The sequence below is a fragment of the Ascidia mentula genome, chromosome 2, assembly GCF_947561715.1.
Source record: "Ascidia mentula chromosome 2, kaAscMent1.1, whole genome shotgun sequence".
NCBI classification, from domain to species: domain Eukaryota; kingdom Metazoa; phylum Chordata; class Ascidiacea; order Phlebobranchia; family Ascidiidae; genus Ascidia; species Ascidia mentula.
In genome coordinates this window covers 10,768,541-10,789,559 of record NC_138567.1, presented here as the reverse complement: position 1 = coordinate 10,789,559, position 21,019 = coordinate 10,768,541, and the positions used below count along the sequence as shown (strand labels likewise).

At 38.4% G+C, this 21,019-nt stretch overlaps 3 protein-coding genes and 1 non-coding gene across 5 annotated transcripts in view; 3 read left to right on the top strand and 1 right to left on the bottom strand.

Annotated features, from left to right (window-relative positions):
- Positions 1-782: 782 nt before the first annotated feature.
- Positions 783-7,652, top strand: LOC145890470 (uncharacterized). Of its 2 annotated transcripts, XM_082981548.1 has the most exons (20): positions 783-913; positions 1,090-1,262; positions 1,675-1,795; positions 1,868-1,945; positions 2,055-2,245; positions 2,316-2,372; positions 2,506-2,628; positions 2,955-3,116; positions 3,423-3,508; positions 3,699-3,870; positions 4,231-4,341; positions 4,933-5,067; positions 5,297-5,418; positions 5,543-5,648; positions 5,733-5,858; positions 6,088-6,191; positions 6,256-6,372; positions 6,485-6,636; positions 7,089-7,296; positions 7,501-7,652. In XM_082981548.1, exons 1-20 carry the CDS (start codon positions 834-836, stop codon positions 7,585-7,587), a joined length of 2,511 nt encoding a protein of 836 aa, XP_082837674.1. In that variant the 5' UTR covers positions 783-833; the 3' UTR covers positions 7,588-7,652. The 2 variants fall into 2 exon arrangements, with proteins under 2 accessions (XP_082837674.1, XP_082837675.1); XM_082981549.1 differs by lacking the exon at positions 2,316-2,372.
- On the top strand, positions 4,024-4,097 carry Trnai-gau (transfer RNA isoleucine (anticodon GAU)). Its single transcript has one exon. It is a non-coding gene; the product is annotated as a tRNA-Ile (tRNA).
- Positions 7,653-7,954: 302 nt separating the features above from the next.
- LOC145888390 (uncharacterized) lies at positions 7,955-13,819 on the top strand. Its single transcript, XM_082979126.1, has 13 exons — positions 7,955-8,073; positions 8,222-8,323; positions 9,014-9,049; positions 9,124-9,211; positions 9,330-9,448; positions 9,517-9,681; positions 10,100-10,317; positions 11,083-11,188; positions 11,492-11,719; positions 11,953-12,067; positions 12,254-12,307; positions 12,539-12,688; positions 13,024-13,819. Exons 2-13 carry the CDS (start codon positions 8,231-8,233, stop codon positions 13,080-13,082), a joined length of 1,431 nt encoding a protein of 476 aa, XP_082835252.1. The 5' UTR covers positions 7,955-8,073; positions 8,222-8,230; the 3' UTR covers positions 13,083-13,819.
- LOC145888389 (ryanodine receptor 2-like) overlaps positions 13,405-21,019 on the bottom strand; it is a 42,556-nt gene continuing 34,941 nt past the window's right edge. The window contains exons 95-113 of the mRNA XM_082979125.1: positions 20,492-20,708; positions 19,990-20,151; positions 19,757-19,882; positions 19,516-19,645; positions 19,312-19,403; positions 19,034-19,201; positions 18,748-18,880; positions 18,501-18,598; positions 18,139-18,364; positions 17,659-17,895; positions 17,499-17,585; positions 17,003-17,203; positions 16,563-16,736; positions 16,268-16,392; positions 15,623-15,830; positions 15,249-15,380; positions 15,006-15,162; positions 14,574-14,739; positions 13,405-14,171 (exon numbers count right to left, since the gene is read on the bottom strand). Of these exons, the coding sequence (XP_082835251.1) occupies positions 14,021-14,171; positions 14,574-14,739; positions 15,006-15,162; positions 15,249-15,380; positions 15,623-15,830; positions 16,268-16,392; positions 16,563-16,736; positions 17,003-17,203; positions 17,499-17,585; positions 17,659-17,895; positions 18,139-18,364; positions 18,501-18,598; positions 18,748-18,880; positions 19,034-19,201; positions 19,312-19,403; positions 19,516-19,645; positions 19,757-19,882; positions 19,990-20,151; positions 20,492-20,708 (2,990 nt within the window). The 3' untranslated portion in view covers positions 13,405-14,020. The remainder of the gene's footprint in view (positions 14,172-14,573; positions 14,740-15,005; positions 15,163-15,248; positions 15,381-15,622; positions 15,831-16,267; positions 16,393-16,562; positions 16,737-17,002; positions 17,204-17,498; positions 17,586-17,658; positions 17,896-18,138; positions 18,365-18,500; positions 18,599-18,747; positions 18,881-19,033; positions 19,202-19,311; positions 19,404-19,515; positions 19,646-19,756; positions 19,883-19,989; positions 20,152-20,491; positions 20,709-21,019) is intronic.

Sequence of the window (21,019 nt, the reverse complement as noted above, 5' to 3'; positions counted from 1 at the left end):
CTTCTCGGGGAAGACACCCCAATAATTCATGTTTATGCTCGTGCACTGGCGGAGGTCATAAAGCATGGTCAGAAATCTGGTGGTCTGCAGCAAAATTTTGAAGTTTTAAGACCAGATAAGCCTTTACTATGTACATTGGCTTTGAAAGATTTTTCCTCCGCCACTTTAACTGGAATATGTGGCATGCTAAAGCTGTGTGAAATATTTTGAAGTGCGTTTTAATTTGAATGTCAAATACAGTTTGTGTGCTTTTGAAGTTGTTGTGGTAAAATGAATTGAACACGGTGAATGTTTAATGTGTTGTTGTGAAAAATGCGATAGTTTTTGAAACCATTTATGAAAAAAAACGAATTATATAATTTCTATGATGAGAAAACCAAGCATTGCAGGCGAGAACTTTTGCAGAAACTCTACTTACGTACAGAAGTGGGGGCATCGAGTTGACAGCGATTAGTGTTGAAGGAAAACAGTAGCCTACATCAAACAAAGTTTTGTCGCTAACCCAATTACTAATCCGTACAAAAAATATCGTAATAATGTATTAAGGTTGTCCACAATTACTAGGCTTTGATTCTTTTGTACAAGGTTGATTAAATTTAAGAGAGTCAAGACTTTATGCCCTGAACTCACTTGCATGTTTGCGGCAACGTAGTAGTGCTCGCTTTTTGTTGTAGAGATCAGTGTTTTTACGTTTGGAACATGCATAAAATTTGGAAAATATTGCTTGGTTATTTGACGACAGGCTAATTGATAATACTGATAACGCCTTAATTTTATTATTCAAGGGATTTAGGGATTAACTACATATAAAATTTATCAACAATAAAAATATTATGGAGGCCATGGAAGAAGGAGAGTTGGTAGAAAATGATGACAAAAATTCAGAGGAAAGAAAAACCACTGGCGTAAAACGGTGAGTTTTGGGTTAATTCGATTGTGTTAAAAAATTTTTTGTGCATGCTTTTATTTATGTATATAATATGTGTAGGACCAACAGTGTTCAAATATAATGATCAAACAAAAACCTTTTGTGTTAACATTAGTTGTGTTTTCTGTGTGTAACGTTTGTTGTGAATCTTTGTTTTAAAGCACACAATCAATGATGGAAGAGGAAGAAGAAGAAGTTCTTGATATTAAACCTCCGCCAGTTGTTAACAAGAAACACAAGCGTCACCACAAAAAACACAAAGTTAAGGAAGAGAAAAAAAAGAAACATCACCGAAGCAAGAGTCGGTCACCAGTTAGAGACAACAAGCCTCCGGGTATGAACGACTATATACAAAATGCATTTGTTTAAATTACCAAAAGGTGTAAATTGATGTGAATTCTCAAGGAATGAGTTTTGTATGACAGCCAGTATGTCCAAGCCATTACATTTTTGATCTCTTAGTGGTCAGGTGGCTACCCATCAACTTCCGACTGTAATTCTAGGACAGAATGATTCTCCATTAGGATATCACTTATATGTGCATCTGTGACAATAACCTTTACAATTCCATGTAAAATGTTAATTGCTTTTGTGTGTAGAAGTTTTTTGTGCAACATAAAATGATTTGATTTGATTAAATTCCAGTTTACCTCACTTGTTCTAGTGCACAAATTAGATGTACCGCATTACACAACATTGTACTTATACTTATGGTGTTATGTTGAAAATTTCCTGATCATTTTCAGACAAAGAATCCAGGCCAGCCGAAGGACGACCAGAATCTGATATACAAGACAGAAGGGGTGGTGATTATGGTGATCGACTTGCACCAAGGAAAGAGTACTCATCAGGAAGATTAAGTGATAGGTAAATTACAAGATAAACTATGACAAATTTTCTCATCTTCCTAATTTGCCTCCTAACTATTTTTTGTCGAAGAGTTTCCAGGAGTGACCCAAAGTCTCACCCTCATGAAAGATCGAAATCATATGATTACAAATCATATGATAGAGACAGGTAAATCATAACACGGTGAACATTGCAATTTTAGGTAATTTTTTGCTGCATGGATTTTAACCACACAATGTGCATTGTGAAGGTTACAATTAGCCTTTTGTTATCATAGAATCCCTAGAACCCATGCTTCAAAACGAGAGAGTGACAGCAAGAGGGATCGTTACGCCAGTCACCATAGCGATGAAGCTGACCGAGGATCGTATTCCAGGTCGAGAGACGAGAAAAGTAGATACTCGTCATCATCATCATCATCCAAAATGGAGGATGCACGGGCCAAGATTGAAAGAAGAAGAGAAGAAAGTATAAATACTTTGCCTAATGGATTGTGTGACGAGAGTTTTTATTTAGTTCTATTATTTTTTTTGTTTAGGCCGCGTGTCGTTAATTGTGAGAAAGTATGATGACGATAAAAGGCACGAGCGGCGATGTAAGTAGCATGAAACTAATGAAAAAACACCGTATTACCCAATTTTGAATTAACAAATGAAATATTAGCATGGCTTTGCAAACATTTTTTGGCATTTTTCCCTATTTTTAAAACATATTTCATTTTTTGACAGTGAAACACGATAGATCTGCATCAGATTATGTTCAGTCATCAGTTAAAAGTTCACATTCCTCCCGATCTGCTCGACATTCCGACCCAACCATTGATGCACACCACAGAAGCAGGAGAGGCAAAGGTAGGAAATATTCTTAACCTTTTCACATTATAAAAGTTAATTCTGGGATAAAGGATTTTCAGATTTGTTGAAAATTATTGCACACAAAATTGAGTTTATGTCAAGACAAATACCCAAAACTACAGAGCAGCAGTTGATGATCATGTACAAATGTAGATTTTGGATAAGTGTATGGAATAAAATAGTCCATTTTTTTGGAGCAAAAAAATTAAAAGCTGTGATCAAAAATTGATTTAAACATTTACTACATGAAATGAACTTAAAGTTTGCTGTAATTTCCACCAACTATGTAGTTACACTATTTTACCACCTTGCTCTGACATCAGAACGGGACGAACGAACCAACACCAGTAGGAGTGCTGAGACCTCCAGTAAACAACCAGACTCCAAACAATCCAGTCCGCAAAAGCCAATTTCTGAAAAAAAGAAGACCATAATCAAAGCAAGTGAATTCGTGACTGAAGTTGTTAGCAGTGAAGATTCTTCAGGTAGATTTGTTAGCAATCTTGTTTAAAAGCCAATCAGTTGTCTGCTGAAATTCTTGAGTCTCACAAATAGTTTATGTGTGTCGATACAAACTGTGCACAGTTTTTATAGGCAAACACAAACATGCAAATAACCCCAGGAGCACAATCAATTCATACTGAGGTTCACAGTATTTCTGCAGGTGCAAGCCACATTGCAAAGACACGTTGGTTACACTGCAAACATAAAACGCCTTTTTGTTGGGGTTAATTGTAGGACAAAACATGATACAATTACACAACAAAAAGCATCTTCTTGCATTATTTCAGACTCATCTGAGAACTTCGAAAGTAGCAGTGGTGAAGAAGAGGAAAATGTTGTAGATAATGATAATGACCAAGTAACAGCAGAAAATGTGGGTATTTGAAATGTATTTGCTGATATGCACAAACCTGTTTCATCTTCCAGGCTTTGTTGCCATGTATTGTGTTTTGGCCATCGAATTGTATTCATAGCATAACAAATATGTTGCCGAAAGTGATCCTTAAATATGTAGCCTGTCATGTGCTATCCATATCAATCAGAAAATAACCCTTAATTTACAGGCTGATGAAGACATGGAATCTTCCTCTGAGTCCTCGTCATCGGGAGAAGGCAGTGAGGAAGAAGTAAGTGAGGAGGAAGATGTTAGTGAGGGAGTGGAAGGATCAGAAGAGGAGGGGAGTCAGTCGGAAACAAATGACGAAGAAGAATCGTCAGAAGCATCAGATAACGAAGGTCCTGCACATTCAAATATGTTTGATAAACGCAGTAATATTACATGCAATGGCATGATAGGCAGGTCCTTGCTTGGCGATCACAGCTAACGTATAAGTTGTGCGCTTGTGCACCAGTGTACCTTGGCCACAATATACCCTGTGAAACCACTGAGCTCCTGTAGCTCAGTTGGTAGAGCGTTGGGCCTGATTAGCCCAGGGTCGTGAGTTCAAACCTCACCGGGAGCTTGATTTTTTAAGTCTCACTCCGACTTGTCAGGAAAAAGTGGCTGATCCAGCTAGGCTGCATTGTCTGGGCTGCCAAGCCCGAAAACCTCATGATGTTTGATAAATTTGTTAATCTTTCTTGTTGTTGACTCAGATCCAAAATCGAGGTTTGACTCCCCAACTGAACAGGCTGAAGCGTCAGAGGTGGATGATGAGAATGTGGAGTCGACAAATGAGGATTTGCCGTCACCAGAATCTCCACCTGGTGAGTTGTGTGAGAGTTTTTTGCTGGATCTTCACACTTGTAAAAATCTTGGCATACATTGTGCTGCTGTTGCTGACAGGCATCACACAATTCTCAATATAGTTGACAATCCAGCACAAAAAATAACATAAGAGTTTCTTCAAACAACGATTGGTCTGCCATAAGACTTTTTAAACTAGACAAATCAAACATATACCACACAACACTCAAAAGCACTAGAAGCTTGGTAAAATAAAAATTATGTTTAATTTTTGCCAGAAGGTCAGATTGCATACATCAATATTGCTTGTGCATTGCAAGTGTAGAAATTGTAGACCATGATTAATTTTATCCAAGTGCAGTATCCTAACACTATAAAGTCAGCATAAAAATGTAATTTTCGAATTTTGTTTAAAGTTGAAATTGGACCCTTTGATATTAGACCAGTATATTTGATTGCAGGTGGCATTGTGGTCAGCATGGGATATATCAGCTACCAAGCTGCTTGAAAAGATCTTGTCATCTACCTCTCGCACACTCTTAATATTTACCGCTGTGCCCAAACAGTTTACCTTTATGGTGCTTTAACCATTGACATTTGTTAATTTTCAGCTGAAAAGGTGCCCACCCTGCCCTATTACTTTCCAGCCATCCAGGGGTGTCGCAGTGTAGACGAGTTTACATGTTTAAACCGCATCGAGGAAGGCACTTATGGCGTCGTGTATCGAGCAAAAGACAAAACTAAAGGTTTTTACTGAGTTTTTGCAATGAAGATTGCATTGTTTATTTCAAGTATTTTGTATTTAGTATATCCACAAGTACCATACCTCCGTACAAACAACAATCACATCTCCTATTTTAAATTATGCATGATTGACAAATAATTTTAAATCACAACCTGTTATTAGTTCGACTTCCTCCTATTACAACATGTCTCAAGTCATTTGTAATTGTTACAACTGCAGTTTGATTTAAGGGACGGTCGTGGCATTGAAGCGATTGAAAATGGAAAAAGAAAGAGAGGGATTTCCGATCACATCGCTGAGGGAGGTCTGCACTTTACTGAAAGCCGGTCACCCAAACATCGTCCGAGTTCAGGTAATAAGTGAAAAAAAATTTTCAACATACCACGCAATATGTTAAACAAACTCTACAAAGATACAAAAGACCTGTACACAAACCACGTAGAGGTTGTCCAATTAAAGTTAACCACACTTTTAAGGAAATTGTTGTGGGTTCCAACGTGGATAAGATCTATATCGTGATGGACTACGTCGAACATGACTTGAAGAGCTTGATGGAAACCATGAAACAACCGTTCTTAGTCGGTAATGCGTTGATATCAGTATCATGTGCGATTCCAAATGGAAAGAAAGAATTTGTTGACATTTTTCGTTTTTTTTATGATTCAGGCGAGGTAAAAACCCTCATGATTCAACTGCTCCGAGGAGTACATCATCTCCATGACAACTGGATCCTGCACAGGGATCTGAAAACTTCCAATCTCCTTCTCAGTCACAAGGGAATATTAAAAATCGGTATGGCGCGGTAAATTATATCAAACACAAATATCCCAACTGGTTTCCAATAGAATGGGGTTCGTACCGACTCTAGGGAAATGACATACCGCGTTTTTGGTAAACAAAAAGTTTCAAAACCCCAAACGCAACCTTCACAAACACCCAAGTAAAAAAAAACTACCTGTGCTAATCCCATCCATATATACATTTTCCTGTCAGCACCAATTAATAACTGTGTTGTACTCAGGTGACTTTGGGTTGGCAAGAGAGTACGGATCACCTTTAAAACCTTACACACCCATCGTAGTGACGTTGTGGTATCGAAGTCCGGAGCTACTTCTAGGCGCCAAGGTGCGTTTTGAACATACCCACAGTTTGCACCACCTTGTTGACGCTTCGTCTTTTTTCACAACAGGAATATGCGTGTGCAGTAGACATGTGGAGTGTGGGCTGCATTTTCGCCGAATTTCTCAGCATGAAGCCGTTGTTCCCAGGGAAATCTGAAATTATGCAGCTCAACTTAATATTTAAGGTAATTTGATCTGGAATTTGATTCGAAATAATGTATTCTATTCTCAGAGTTCTCAATATTTCTGTACAATACTATATTAGGACTTGATTTTACGAGGGTATATACTGTGTAGGAACTTGGAACCCCGAGCGAGAAGATATGGCCGGGATACGACGAACTACCGATGGTGAAAAAGACAACATTCACCAAACATCCATACAACACCTTACGAAAACGCTTCGGAGCAACGGACGTATCTGAACAAGGCTTCGACCTTCTAAATCGGTACACAGAACAGTATAAGCAGGTTTCCATCGATGTAGAATACGGGCTACTGTTACAAAATATTACGGTTTTGTTTTTAATAATGCTGAAGTTAATAGAAATTTAAATATGACTACCTTATTTGCAAGAAAACATTTGCAATTAACATCGTTTGAGCCAAAACGTATTAAAAATAAGGATGCCTGTGGCTGAAACAGCTGCCAAAAATAAGACATATCGTAGATATTAGGACTGTATGCCAACCTGGAGTCCTATATTTCAAGCACAATTAAATTGATCTGGTAATTTGTATAAAGGTTTTCACTTCTTAGATTGCCTTGATTCGCTCTTTTTTACTGATACCTTGTAGAGAAGTTATTTGTGTGCCCAAAGAACTACAACTATATACCTGTTTTCTTCAATGTAAACCTGTGTTTAAATTATACTCCATGACAAACAAAATATTTGCTTAGTTTTCTCACATACTGCCCTGAGAAGCGAATATCCGCCTTCAAGGCTTTGGAGCACGAATGGTTCCACGAGACGCCGAAGCCAGTGGAGCCGTCTATGTTTCCGACATGGCCGGCAAAGAGCGAACAATCCCGCAACAAGAAGGTGGCAAACTCCAGTGGGGGAACCCCCAAAGCCCCAGAGGGCGGAATGGGTTACAATAAGTTATTGGTAAGAAGCATTGCAGCATCTTCTAAAAATGTGTAATTGGGAATTTAAGTTTAGTGGTGACGCAATTGAAGTAAGTGATTTGGATGGTCGGTGTTTTTCAATTGAGTATTTCTTATTGGTCTTAGGTAGCTAAATGTTTGAGTATTCTGAAATTTCGAAACTGCGTTCTTATAATTAAGAAATCTGCCGTTTCTCTTGTTACAGAATGAGGAAGAGAAGCTTGGATTTCAACTTACGGCTCCGAAACACGGAATGAGCAAACACGGCACCGGGTTTAGTCTTCGCTTTTGAATTGGCAAAATCCTCTCCCATTCTCTTTTGCATATTGCTGCCACGAATAAAATTTTTTGATATTGGAAAAACTTGTGGTGAATGTGGTGATTAATTATGAATTAAGAAATGTGGAGACCTTACTTGCCATCGACAGGGTTTAATCAATATAAGTGACGTTGTGGTACATCGGGAACGCAATAGTAAAAGTCTCTTATCTCAATAGTTATTTGTACATAATCATAGAACAGTTACAAAATCCTCATTTGTTTTCTTGGGGCAAGCATTAATAAATAATAAAAAAAATTAAAACCGCTAGAAATAGCAAAGAAACAATATTACGGATGGCCAGTCAAGCATGACAGATCGCTTGCCTTCACAAAAACAAATTTAAATTGGAAAACAGTTAAGAGGCATGTTAATGTAATATTATACTGCGAATTGCTTGATCATCTTGTTATACAGTTGAACGTAAACAAATTAACAAGCTGAATTTCATGTTTAAAGGTAAGCGTTTTCCGTTATCGCTTGTACCTACAAAAAACAAAAAGGTAGAATGTAAGTTGGAATTTAAATTTATTGGATAGATTATTTATGATTGTACTGAAAATGTGTAAATTTAGAATAGTGTAAACATGTATGTTTATTTGAACAGGTTTCAAAAATGGCTTTTGCCCCACCAGTGAAGGCCAAAGTTTCCAGCAACTTGGCAAAGAGCACATGGACACCAGCTAATAACCCAGAAGCAAATAACCAGGTAATTTCAAAAAAATAATGTTACTTTGTTTGCTTGAGTTGTAATATGGTGCACATTACAAAGTGTAGTCTAGGAGAGGTTGGTGCCTTTTTGAACATAGTGGTTCATTTTTCATATCATAATGTTAAAGATGTAAAAACTTATGCATAGCACAGGTTTTTAAAATTAGACAGTATTGAAATATAAAATCCTGAATCAAATAAAATGCCATGAACAATGATTGCATACATGTCAGGATGCGAACCCTTGGGGGCGATAATCCGCACAATATTACTTAGCTAATGCATTAACATACGAAAAACATTGTGATTGTCCGCGAAATTACTGATCGCCAAAACAAAATCCTTCACGCAAAAAACAAACTTTCCAATCTGGGGTGTATAGCAATATCACTTGTACATACAGGACTTACATGGCAGTGTAAGAACTAACATAGTGATAGTTGCAGCAAAAAATATCTGACAATAGAAAAGTTAAAGGTAATTTAATTGTAGCTTACAAGTGTAGTCTTGTTTATAATATTATGACATATGCTTTGTAGCTTCAGCACACAAGCCTTTGCATGACTGCTGCTCTAATTAGGATTTGAAATTCCTTTAATATCTGTCCAACAAATAACAGAAAATAAATCTCACAATGTAGTACGGGTAGATGATATCTTTCCTATTTTAACAAAACATTTTTGTCCAGGTCTTTGGAGAGAGAAGAGAATTAATCATGAAATGGGTAAGAATTTCCATTGCCAAAATATAACATGTAAAAATTTTTGCATCCAAAAGGTAAAAATTTAGGTTTATTAGTTTCAGAAATGGCATGAAAGCCAGAAAAAGATTGTTGTTGAAGACATATTAAAATCTCTGTCAAGCAAACACTTGATTTCTGTTTCAGGTATGCACTGCCCCTAGTTTAACTTGCATTTACTAAGTTATAGCACATAATTTAAGGAATAAAAATTATCCCTGCTTATGTCAGTTCATATTCCTTGTAAACCAACTGTTTTTTTCAGAAACATTAAAAGGGAAATTTCCTCAAGAAAAACATGACTTTACTAAAGTTTTTCCAAGGGTCTTGACACTGTATGTGTTTTCATACCTTGATCCAAGAACACTTTGTAGATGTTCCCAGGTTTGTCTCTAATGTGTTGTTGTTTCTGCCTTTAAAATCAACAAACTATTTTGTTTATTATGTCCCAGGTGTCCTGGTATTGGAATTACTTGACAGAAATGGATTGTTTGTGGAGACCTAAATGCCTGAAATTTGGGTGGTATCCAGTTTATCAACCATCACCATTTGAGGAAAAAGTGTGGAAACGATTTTATGTAACGACCGTCCACGAACTGAACTATGCCAAGGCTAAGGTAAAATTGTACAAGTGAAGTCGAGTGCTTCAAATATAATATTGTATTGATTTTGTCTCTTATACCACAAGGTTTGAATGCTATTAGTTTTTATTGTAATACACTTGTTGATCTTACACTCTATTTGAGGGTTCAACTGTGTGCCAATTTGAGGATTTTTTCCTTGTCATTAATACAAAGAAGTGATCATTTCACTGTAATTGAATTTAACATACTTTTTAAAACTCCTGGTTAGTACACATGACATGGCTTATATAGTGTTTCTGGATAAAATTAGTCGAAAAAATCCTTTCCACTAAGTATTTGTTGACCATAGGACTGTCTGGACATTCCTATTTAAATTTTTATCAAAGGTAAGTGTTCGATAAATTTGTATAACGTTTGTTTGATTCTGAAATTGATCTACTGGACTTTGCAGGCGGCTGAAACAAAAGCAATCACCCAACATGAAACTCAACGTCCCGACACAGCCAGAAGTGCAATGAGCAGAATTTCAACAGCACGGTCCCATGCATCTTCTGCAAGCGGTATATTGAGAGGACCTTCCACTCCGTCATCCAAAAAACCTCTGCCCGGTCCAAAATGGGAACCTCCACCCTGGAAAGGATCAGACAAAAAACCTACTGACACAATGAGGTGTTTACAACAAAAATGTATCTAAAAGTGATTGGCCCCCAAAGGCCATAGTTATATAATCTTCGTTAGCCTGTGAATTGTAACCTGACTTGGAAACACAACTTTGTAAGACTGTCATCACATGGCCACAACCAAAATTCCTGTGGTTTCAATAGAGAAGCAACCCACAGGATAAACTAAGGCCGTAACAAAATTTAGTTTGACCACAGCACATTAGTAAGTAGTGATGTGTTGCGCCGGATCCGGGTACCCGGACCCGGCCGGATATTGACCAATTTTCAATACCCGGATCCGGCCGGATAATACACTTAATTTTACCGGATAGTTGGGAAAGCATTTTTGTCCTAAAAGCGGACAAACATTTCGCAAATTACTCGTTTTTGGGACCCAGTCTGTTATACTCGCCGACGTAGGATTTTTCTGTTATTTGTTATTAAAGTTTTTTGTGGCGTGTTATACCATATTAATAAATGCCCACGTTTATTTGTTCCACTCATGATAAGCTAACCTTAACATAGCATTCTATTTGGCAATCAAACATTTTTGCCAACAACAACAAACAAAACTGCCGGATCCAAATTATCCGGCCGGATTTGATTAATAACTATCCGGGTCCGGCCGGGCCGGATAATTTGGAACTGGGAACATCACTATTAGTAAGGTTTTTTGTGGAAATATTTAAGGTAACCTGATTTTGGCAATATTTTGGGATTTATGTTTATTTAGTGCACATGATTACATACATATGGTTTTTTTTGTGAACAGATATAACTACTTGGACAACAACGCTAAAAAAGGGAAAAGTAAAGCCAGTGGAGTTCCAGGTAGCCGACCTTCCTCAAGAAGAAGTCACCGCCCACATTCTGCAACGGTATGTTAATTTATAAATGACAGTTCATGATTTTCAATGGTAGAATCTATTTGCATGAACTTTGCACTTCGAAATAACTTAGTAACTTTGGGGAACTTGTAAGTGTTATATTCTGATAAAAAATGGTTTTAATTCAATTGATTAAACATTATGGTGGGATTTTAATCAAATATTGAGAAAATTGTAATTGTTATTTGTTCCATCACGTTAATACAATCCAAATAACATGCTTTTAAAGCTACTTCAAGTTGATTACATTGTTTCTAATATCTTGTATATGAACTAAATATTGTTTACTTACAGGCAAAATCCGTTCATCTGGACACAGGGGCCCCATTTATCAGCAAGTCAACACAGAAGCAAAACTTGCCACCTGAACACAATAAAGCTGACCTGACGGATTCGCAAACAGTTGGTTTGTCACCAAGACTGGACAAAAACCTCAAACTTCCACAGTATAATGGCCACACGGCTACTGTTCCTCTGTCAAAAGATATTGGAAACATTGGAGCAGCATCAGCAACTGTTCAGGTAATCAAATGTTTGTCGACCTTTTTTTAAGAATTAGGCTTGATTTGTGTTGTTTTTCGGATTTTGTGCAGTGTCTCCTGCTTATGTATAAAAACTGTTGTTAACCTCAAACCGTTCAACTGAACACTGAAGTCTAAACATTAAAATTTTGACACTTTTTCATTCGTAGATAAACCTGCGTTTTTGCACAAACCTATTTTGAACTAAAAGTTCTAAAACCCGAATTTATTTAGTATGGGGCCAATGAAAGCATCACAGGAAGACAGGCACTCAATCTCACACAAAGATATGCCAGTCCACCAGCTACAAAAGCAAGTCCAACCAGCTACAGCAATTCACCCAGACCAGGTGCATTTTCGGCAATGATATTCTGCCATCACAACTGGTTGTAATTAACTCAATTGGGTTTTATGCAAGAAGTCTTGTTAAAACACAGAAATATTTAAATAACATGGACTTACTTTGTTATTTTGTTAAATTTAACTTTTGTAAACCTGAACTGCAAAAAAGGGACGCCATGTTTTGACTTTGCAGATGGTTCTGCTCCATATTCAGCCCCGGACATCTCAAAGCTGTCCATGGATGCTGGTAAGACTTCAATGTGGTTGTTGTGTTTATTTGCAAACCTCAATTTATGTGCTATCTTATTGTGTAAAGCAGTGATTCTTAACCTTTTTGTCCATTTGATGACGTCAGAGTAGTCACAGACCTGTTAGGATTTTCGAAAGTTTTGCTCCGGAGATTTTTGTTTGTGAAGTGCCAAACCATGGTTTATACAGCCAGATTACCACACAAACCTCATTAAATTATTGCTTTTAGGAACGATGCCAAAACCAGTTGTGAGATTATCAACAGAACGTGTGAAAAAGAAATCGCCCGAGAAAGAAAAAGATGCTGATGAAGATTCGAGAAGGGAGAAAATCATCCCGGCCCAAATAAACAAGTCACTGTCCACTAACAACACAGATGGTGGGTGTTTTAGATCGTATACCTTTCCCCAATCAACAACTGGCTGGTTGGCAGATTCGCAAATTATTTGCGTCATGGGAATATTTGTGTGTGAGCAATTTATGTTTTCAGGGCAGCCTCGTGGTTCAATTTCTGTTCATTGAGTCATTTTTTGATTGGCAATCAAAAGTTGCAAATTCAGTTTAGTAACTTATTTTAATTTTATTAAAGTAGCGATTTAATTGAAAAAAACTAACACAGCTAAAGGGTTTGATGAAATTCAGCAATTTCCAATGTTTGATGCGTTGGAGCGAATAATCGCCGGGAAAATTAACTTGTGAGTTTTCTTGTTGCAGATCTGAAAGGACAAGGATGGAAATCTCCCCCTCATCAAAATTCCGACGAAGACGAATGAGTTATTCGCTTCCTACTCGTTTCGCTCTATTTCCCATATGGGAAGGCACAACCTACACTCGTTTTTCATATAATTTAATCATAGTTGTTAGTAACCAATCACTGTTATCTCATAGTACACACGTGATTTCTAATCTTTTACTGTGTCCTTGTTTGTCTGGTATCGCTGGGTATTTCCGTGATTTTTTTAGAATCAACTTATTGTCGAGTTCTTAGCCTTGTCATGACCCAAAAGTCACATAAAACAATACTGTGGCCGTGTTACAGTATTGTTTACTTGCGTAGAGCGTTGTACTGTTGCTTCCTGTGTTAGTATCAAGCATTTTGGTGCAGCACAGGGCTTCTCAAACCATGGGTCAAATTTCGAAACAAATTAGCTTTTTTGTGGAGGCAACTACGCATTTTACTATGTTGTTTACTGGATGTCTGTTTGGGCTCCCAACGACATATCTTCTTTAGAATAGAATAAAATAATGTTTGAGAAGCTCTGGTGTAGTCAACAATCCCAATCGTGTTATGAAAGAAGTATTTGCTAATGTTGTTTAAAGGCACCATGTTTTGTCTTTCTCGTTTTGTATTTTTCTGTGTCAACGTCACGCAATTGAAACATTCCGTAAAAATAAACCAAACGCCGAAAAGTGCAAAATTTCACGACTGCATGCTTTGATTCTGAATATCATTTATACTATTTACAATTGCGCTTTTTCTGGAAAATAACAATAAACGTTTGCTGCTTGAGCTAGAGAGTCGTTCTGTGCATGCAAACAAAAACTCGAGTTTCTTTGTGAAACCAAAACCAAAAAACAGTGACGTGGCGAAGAACAACTGCCAACAATAAGAACATCAGCTCTCTTCTCCACTCTGATCGATTCGTCCAATCAATCAGCAAGCCAATGTATCGCGTGTTGCGAATAGAGTGAATAGCTTTCCCGTTTAAGGTCAGCCAGCTAGTTCGTTTTCGTATTGCTTTCTGAAGCAGTCGCCGGCAGGGAAGAATTCCCAGCATCTTTCCTGGTACTGCTGCCACACATACGTCTCCTGACCCGTGTATTCGGTCTCGTCCTTGTTGATAAGATGCATAAGAAAGAACCTGCGGATAAAAGGAAATGCTTGTGATGAGCTAAAAAAGCAATTTTGTGTTATGCAAAATAGTGGTAACTTTTATTTCATCACAAAAAAGACTGTATAGAGCATTCCTCATGATAGTGTATACTCAATACGCATTTGTAAGTTACATGTTTTGTGAAACTTTTTCTTGTTTGGACGACATGTCTTTTGATAAAAATTGTGTGGCCCATCTCATTAGCTTTGTTTATTTTTGGTCCTGTTAACATATTTCACCCTGTTTTGTAGCCCATGCGAAAACTACGCTATGGCCCACTGGTTGAGAAACACTGCCTCAGAGACTGCATGTATTGTACTGTGATAATGTTGACTAGCCTACTGTACATTCCACCAGAAACTTGGCTGAAAATGGCAAATTACAACTTACATGTAATTTGCGAGGTTGTGTTCCTGCATAGTGTGGGTTTCGAACCCGTGAGGAACCTGGTCAAAGTAATCATTGCCGATCGTACAAATAAAACATTTCGTTTCCATATCCTCCTTCACTTGCTCCTGTTGGTCACGCAGCTCCCCGAAAGCGTCAATAATTAAACCTGTCCACAGACGACAAAAGTTTAAGCTGAGAAATTAGTGATGCCCATGACATATTATAAAAGGGCTTATAGCTTTTAGCTAAGTATAGGTACAGGAGTAACCTAACTAAATACACAAAGATTTTAAATTTTTACATTCACTAACACAAAGAACAAGATTTTATTTAGCAACTTTTTGCATTCTCATACATGTATGCAGCCCACATCACAACCACTCTTAATATATCCATAAATCATTTAACTGCACGTTAGAACACAGATTTTACCTTGAATAATGGCGAGCAATATGACGACAACAAAGAAGAAAAAGGAAATGTCGAAGAAGATTCGATAAAACTCGTAATCGTCTCCACTGGGATCCTCAAGTTCGTCTCCGATTCCACCTCCAGCTCTTACTCCGGCGTAGATGTGGAACTGGAAGCACTAAACAAGAGAACAGCTCATCAAACATCTACGTTTCCACGTTGTGAAAGCAATTAGGCTTCTAAAGGTTATCCAAGTTTATTTACGGTAAACATGTTGTGGCACTTCCAGTCTGGCTCGTCGCCTTCTCCTTTGTTGTAAAACTTCTTGAAGAAGTTAAATGCGATGACAGTGTAGAGGTATGCCACTACCGTTAGAAGTCCAATGGTCAGAATGAGCTGCAAGAAAATAGAAAAAGTTACTTCTGGCCAAAATTTTTGATAATTCGAGCCTAATTTTACCAGTTTTATGTAACTCTCTAAAAAAAACAGGGTCTTAAAGGAGACTGGGGCTTTATGATCCACCACACGCACCAAGGTGCCACGGGCACAAAGTGACCAACGGTGATCACGTTTTTTTTCTTGTAATAAATGCTAGCAAGGTTATGAAGTCAGCCACAAACAACGAATTAAAAACATGCCTGCTTTCCGTTGTGAGTGACCGACGTGAGGATCGTCCTGAGACCTTTTGAACACACGGCGATGTCCAGAAGATGCAGAGAAAAGAAGAAGCGATTGTACTGGCCCAGAACTGACATGATAAGGTACCACAATAAGTAGAGGAACGACTGGTCGCAAAAAATCACCCCTGTTTTCCATAGCGTATACTTGGAGTCGAAGTTGTTTATTCTGCAAAAACGGGAATGTGTGTAGAAATATTAAAATCCATAGGTTGAATGGAGTATGTTATATCGTAGTTTTAGCGTCTCAAACACATTTTCAATGTTCGTATTCCAAAATAACATGTCCAAAACCGTTAATATCAATCAAATAAAATAATTTAAGTCAAAAAGGTAACCGTTTGCTTAATCGGCGTTGAATTAACTTGGTCTTGCTCTAAATTGTTTAAAGAACTGTAGATAATTCAACTAACTGTTTTACTAAAATCATTTGCAGAGAAATTGCTGTCTATTTGCAGGAAAAATGCGACAATAACCTTTGCAACAATTTTTCTATGTTTTATTGTTGCACACAGAAAGCGTCATTGCCCTAAAAATATTACACTAATTTACTATACCTAAGAAACGTAAAGTTTATGATTCTCATTCTACAGAATTCACGCTTACATTTGCATTACAAAGCTCTCCTCCGGTTTTTCCTCCTCAAAGAGGAAACTTGTGGTCGACTGATCCATGCCCAAGAGTTCTCGGACTTTGTCCTGACCGCACTGGGCCCCAAACTTGTCCATTACCTGCACACAGAAAATTAAAGAATGCCCGAAAATTCTACAACAAATTCAAATGTTATTTAAAAGTCATCGCTGGTCTTCTTAGTGTGAAAAACATGCGGCACGACATTCGGCATGGACGTCTCCCAATGTTCATTCATTTGAAATACTAGATAGTATTTGTTTGCACTGACCTTTTTCTTGACGAACTTATCCCAGTAGTTGGATGGAAAGGACGGACAAGATATAACCAATCTGTCCCACTGGCCAGGCAAGTCGTCGTCGCTTGGGTCCTCGTTCACGTACAGACCATCAAACTCCAGTTTTCGAGCAACCTCTTTTTCTCGCTTAAATATCACCAACGGAACCTAAATACAGCGTTTGGAGTTGAGAATTTGCGCAATGACTCATTTTCTGGAAAGTTTTTTAAACCTCTTCTATCAGACATATGTCATTGGGAATGTTTTTTTTTAAACCGTTCCCGTTATCATGAGAACATTTCTTAACAAATAACACTTTATTAAATTATAATAGCCTAGATAAACATGTTTGTAATTGTACGGTGGATCAACTCAGAATTCCACATTAAAACCTAATTCCAAATGACAATCAACCCTAAGATATGTCAGCTTGCCTTTAGCCTGTAGTAGGACACGAGCATGGACAAGCTCAGAAACAGATGTATGGTGCAAAACATGCGAAGCGTTTGCTCGAAATACGGATAATCGTCAGGAAGAACGATTGAGTCCGTCGCGTCATCGTCCATGGAAATCTGCGCCACTTCTTCTTTATCGCCCTCATCGTTTCCTTCCAAATCACCACTGATGGTTTGCCACTAAACCAACGTAAATGGAGTTGTTTATTATAATTAAATATTACATTCCTATTATAATGACAAGTGTTGATTGACAAAAATGGCCTGGGAACTCACCAGGAGTATGACTTATGACTTGTTTTATGGAAAAGCAATATTTTAAAAATATATCGTTATATGTGAAACTTCCGGCAGGACATCTTTTCAATCTCAATATGTTACTGAGAAAACTCGTTTAAAATTTCGCTTGGAACAAAACGTAGACCAAAATCAATTTATGAAGTAGCCCTGCAACAAACACATTCAGTATCTTTACCTTGTAGAAGAGGAGCGCGGCGTTGATTGCGAACGTCACAGCCAGGGCTAGGATCTTGAAGTGGTAAAAGTTTCTCGCAAACATTCCCTGCGAAACATATCAAATATCGTGAAAAACAAACCGCACCGACCTGTGAGACTGTGACTAATCCAACACCCACCAGTATTCCGTTGTTGATTCCGTTCACGCGATCCCAGAATGCCGCGTTCTTGTCTTCTACCTTTTCTTCTGTGGTGTAACGCGCGGGTCTTCCGCACTCGCGCATACAGTGTCCCCATGGCGATGAGGAGCTTTGCGTTTCCGTGGTCACGTGATCACTGTCGAAGCTGATTCCCTTCATGTCCGCGAGGTTGGTGCTTCGCTGCGAGCCTCGGTCGGGAGAACCGGTGGACGAATGCTGGGTGGAGTAAGACGGGTCAACGTTTGCTTAGACACTGAAACTCTGGTAACTGTCGGTATTAACCAGCAAACAAATCAGGTGAGTAATGGATATTTGCTGGGGTTGGGAACAAGTGTAGGTGATAAATTTAGTTGCAAGTTACGCAACTTTTACTGGTACACGTCGCAGCACTTTACATTTTTGCCACAGTACTTGATAATGCTGTTTCAATGGCATGACGCTTTTTATATGCCAACTTACATCCGATGATACGCTCTTAGTGATGGGACCTTTATCATGTGTCCTCCCTCTGCGGAATCTCCTCCTCTTCCTTACAATTCCTGCCGGAGTGACTGGGGTCGAAATTCCGCTGTCGTAATCGGAAGCAATCATGCTCAATGTGTCTGCCGCCTCTTCAACTGTGAAATCGCCGAATCCCGCATCCCTCTTCGGGTTCACGACAGCCTTAATCAATTCCTTGCCATGCCTGTAAGTAAGGGGTACATTCGCTGGCGCTTTAACTTCAACACATTTTGTATTAAGTATATGAGTTTTTTTAATGGTACGTTAGGGGCCGTAACTTGTGTTGTGATCATCGAAAACATATATAAGTTGTTACTTACGAAAGATCTATTCCGAATACATCCGACAAGAGTTCATCTTTAGGATCATGGACGGCGGAATTTCTTTCGTAGAGAAATTCCTCTCCGCTACCAGAAGCCTACACAACAAGCAATTATAACGATACATTACCAATCCTCTTTTTTCTACAAACAAAGCAATGAAACAATCACAAGTCTATATTGTTTGGAGTAGGTTGTCAATGTAAGTGATTTGAAGACGAATTTAGAACAGTATTACGGAACCCACCGAGGTATTTTCTTCGACCCCTTCTATAGTCGGATCAGGCATCTCTCGAACCAGCTGAGTCACTGTGGTGCTTTTCACCGCCAAGATCAGTGAGTTGGAAAACAACAAAGTCCTCAGCAAGGCCAGCACCAATCTTACACACAAAAATCTCTTATTTTACAACAGGTGGACCGAGACCTTTCGCAATTGTCGAGGTTTTATCTAACTGCGGGAAGCTAATTAAGTCTAGATCCGAAATTTACTTAACCGTGGCCAGGAATGTGATATGAGCGTATTTATGAAATACCGTGCAAAGAAAAATCCCAGTCGCAGGAGAGACTTGCTGAACGCAAACACCGACCAGAAGAGGGCAACAAAGAGTTCGATCCACGTCATTGCCCGAACTTTTCCGATTTGTTTCCTGATTCCTGACATGCTGAAAGATGGCAAAACACCACCAACACTAACAGGAGACCTGGAAAAAATTCGGTCGCTAATGTTTTTTAATTTATTTAATGCTTCAGAACTACTTTATATTATGATAAATGCATTTTTTATCCTCCATCTTATAATAGAAAAACTCACCCGGATTCAGGTTCAATTTCAACTTCCTCCTCTTCAGCTTCTCCACTACCATCCCCAAAACCAGCTTCACTGATATCAGCCGCAAGTTGCATCTAAACATACAATATATGTCCAATTTGAGGTTCAGCGCACGTGTAGTCGTTATGGTAAAATAAGAGCTGTCGGCGATCGTTGAAGTTTTGCAGTGGCTTTGTGGGTTCTTACTTCAAAAATTGTGTCTTCGCAGAAATTAACAAACTCGTCCATTTTTCCTTTGTCGCCGTTGGTGTTGATGACGTCAAAGAAGAACTGTCGTTTCGACTCTTGAACTTGCGGTTTGTGCCACTGGTCCAAACTGAAAAAAACATTTGAATAAACTGCGTAAAATAAAAATAGTGGCAATTTAGAATAAACATGCAGAAAACGTGGTAAAACAGTTGGATTCAGAAAACTTCTTTTTCCGTACCTGGATGACCGAATATTGAAATAAACTCTTTCAATCCTTTTCGCTCCACCTACGATTTCGATGCGACCAAGATTGGGTTGAAAATATTCCAACATAGCTTCAGCCATTTCCAGAAACTTCTTCAGCCTGAATAGCAAGACGACCCCAATTTATTCACTATTCCACAGACTATTACAAGTTTTCCACTTTAGAACATCACACAAGATTAAAGAGATGTGACAGATTCCCTTTACCTCGTGTCTTTCGGCATATGTTCAGAAAGGTTCGTAAGCAACACGGCCATGTTGAAACCGATGTCAGCGGCAGGCCCGTGGAATTGCTCCGTGAACTCGTGGTAGTTCAAACTCTCTTCCTCAGGAGAAAGTGCGCAGCTCAGGAGGAATTCTATCTCGTCACTGTTGCCAATTTTTCAAGTGTAATTATTGGTTTAAATTATCTACCACAGTGATATAAGGTTAACCAACGGAAGTAAGCTCTTACAAATAAGCACGCAATGCAAATTTCTGGATTGTTAAAAATATCGATTTAGTTGCAAGTTACTACAGCGCACACAACTCACAAATGCAGTTTTACAAATATCAAACAAGGTTTGTGAGGGACTTTGTTTATCACAGAAAACATCCGTTTGTCGACCATTTGCGAACAAAAAGCTTTTGTAAAAGTTTCAGCTGCAACCATATCCCGCGACTAAAAAGCACAGACTTCGTGGAAACGTGCAAAGGCATCTTTCTTTACCTGGAATAAACTTTCGACGCCTCCATAGCTCGGTGAAAGTCCCTCCTCGAAACGACGCCCTTGTTGTCGGGATCGTACACCTTAAACCGATCTGACTCCGTGATGTCCTTGAGTCGGAGAAACATGTTAAAGAATCGGATGATGAGACCAACGTTGTGGGAGGATTCGATGAGAGTATCCACTAGTTGGCGCCCGATCGTCCCATCCACAACATTGCCTGTGTGGGAAAACACATGTAAATGGGCTGGTGATTGGCAAATTTTTATTTCTGAATAAATTTTTAAACTACGAGCTTGCTACTTTCAATAAGAAGCCCAAAGCTAAAATGGTGGACATAGTAAGCAGACGCTTCAAACACAACTGTGTTCATCATCAGTGTAGGCTACCAAGTTTAGCACTGACTCCGTTTGCAATACAAGGAGGTCTGCAGGGATGAAGCATACAAACTATGTTATGGTTGAATAAAGATAACGGTTATACATGGAATATATGGTGTTTCTGTGTTACAATTGAGAACGCAATGTTTAA

Coding starts and splice junctions, on each gene's coding strand:
- LOC145890470 (XM_082981548.1), top strand. CDS start 834: ATGGAGGCCATGGAAGAAGGAGAGTTGGTAGAAAATGATGACAAAAAT. Junction 914..1,089: donor AAAACCACTGGCGTAAAACG/GTGAGTTTTGGG, acceptor TTTGTTTTAAAG/CACACAATCAATGATGGAAG. Junction 4,342..4,932: donor GTCACCAGAATCTCCACCTG/GTGAGTTGTGTG, acceptor GTTAATTTTCAG/CTGAAAAGGTGCCCACCCTG.
- LOC145888390 (XM_082979126.1), top strand. CDS start 8,231: ATGGCTTTTGCCCCACCAGTGAAGGCCAAAGTTTCCAGCAACTTGGCA. Junction 9,682..10,099: donor TGAACTATGCCAAGGCTAAG/GTAAAATTGTAC, acceptor TGGACTTTGCAG/GCGGCTGAAACAAAAGCAAT. Junction 11,189..11,491: donor ACCGCCCACATTCTGCAACG/GTATGTTAATTT, acceptor GTTTACTTACAG/GCAAAATCCGTTCATCTGGA.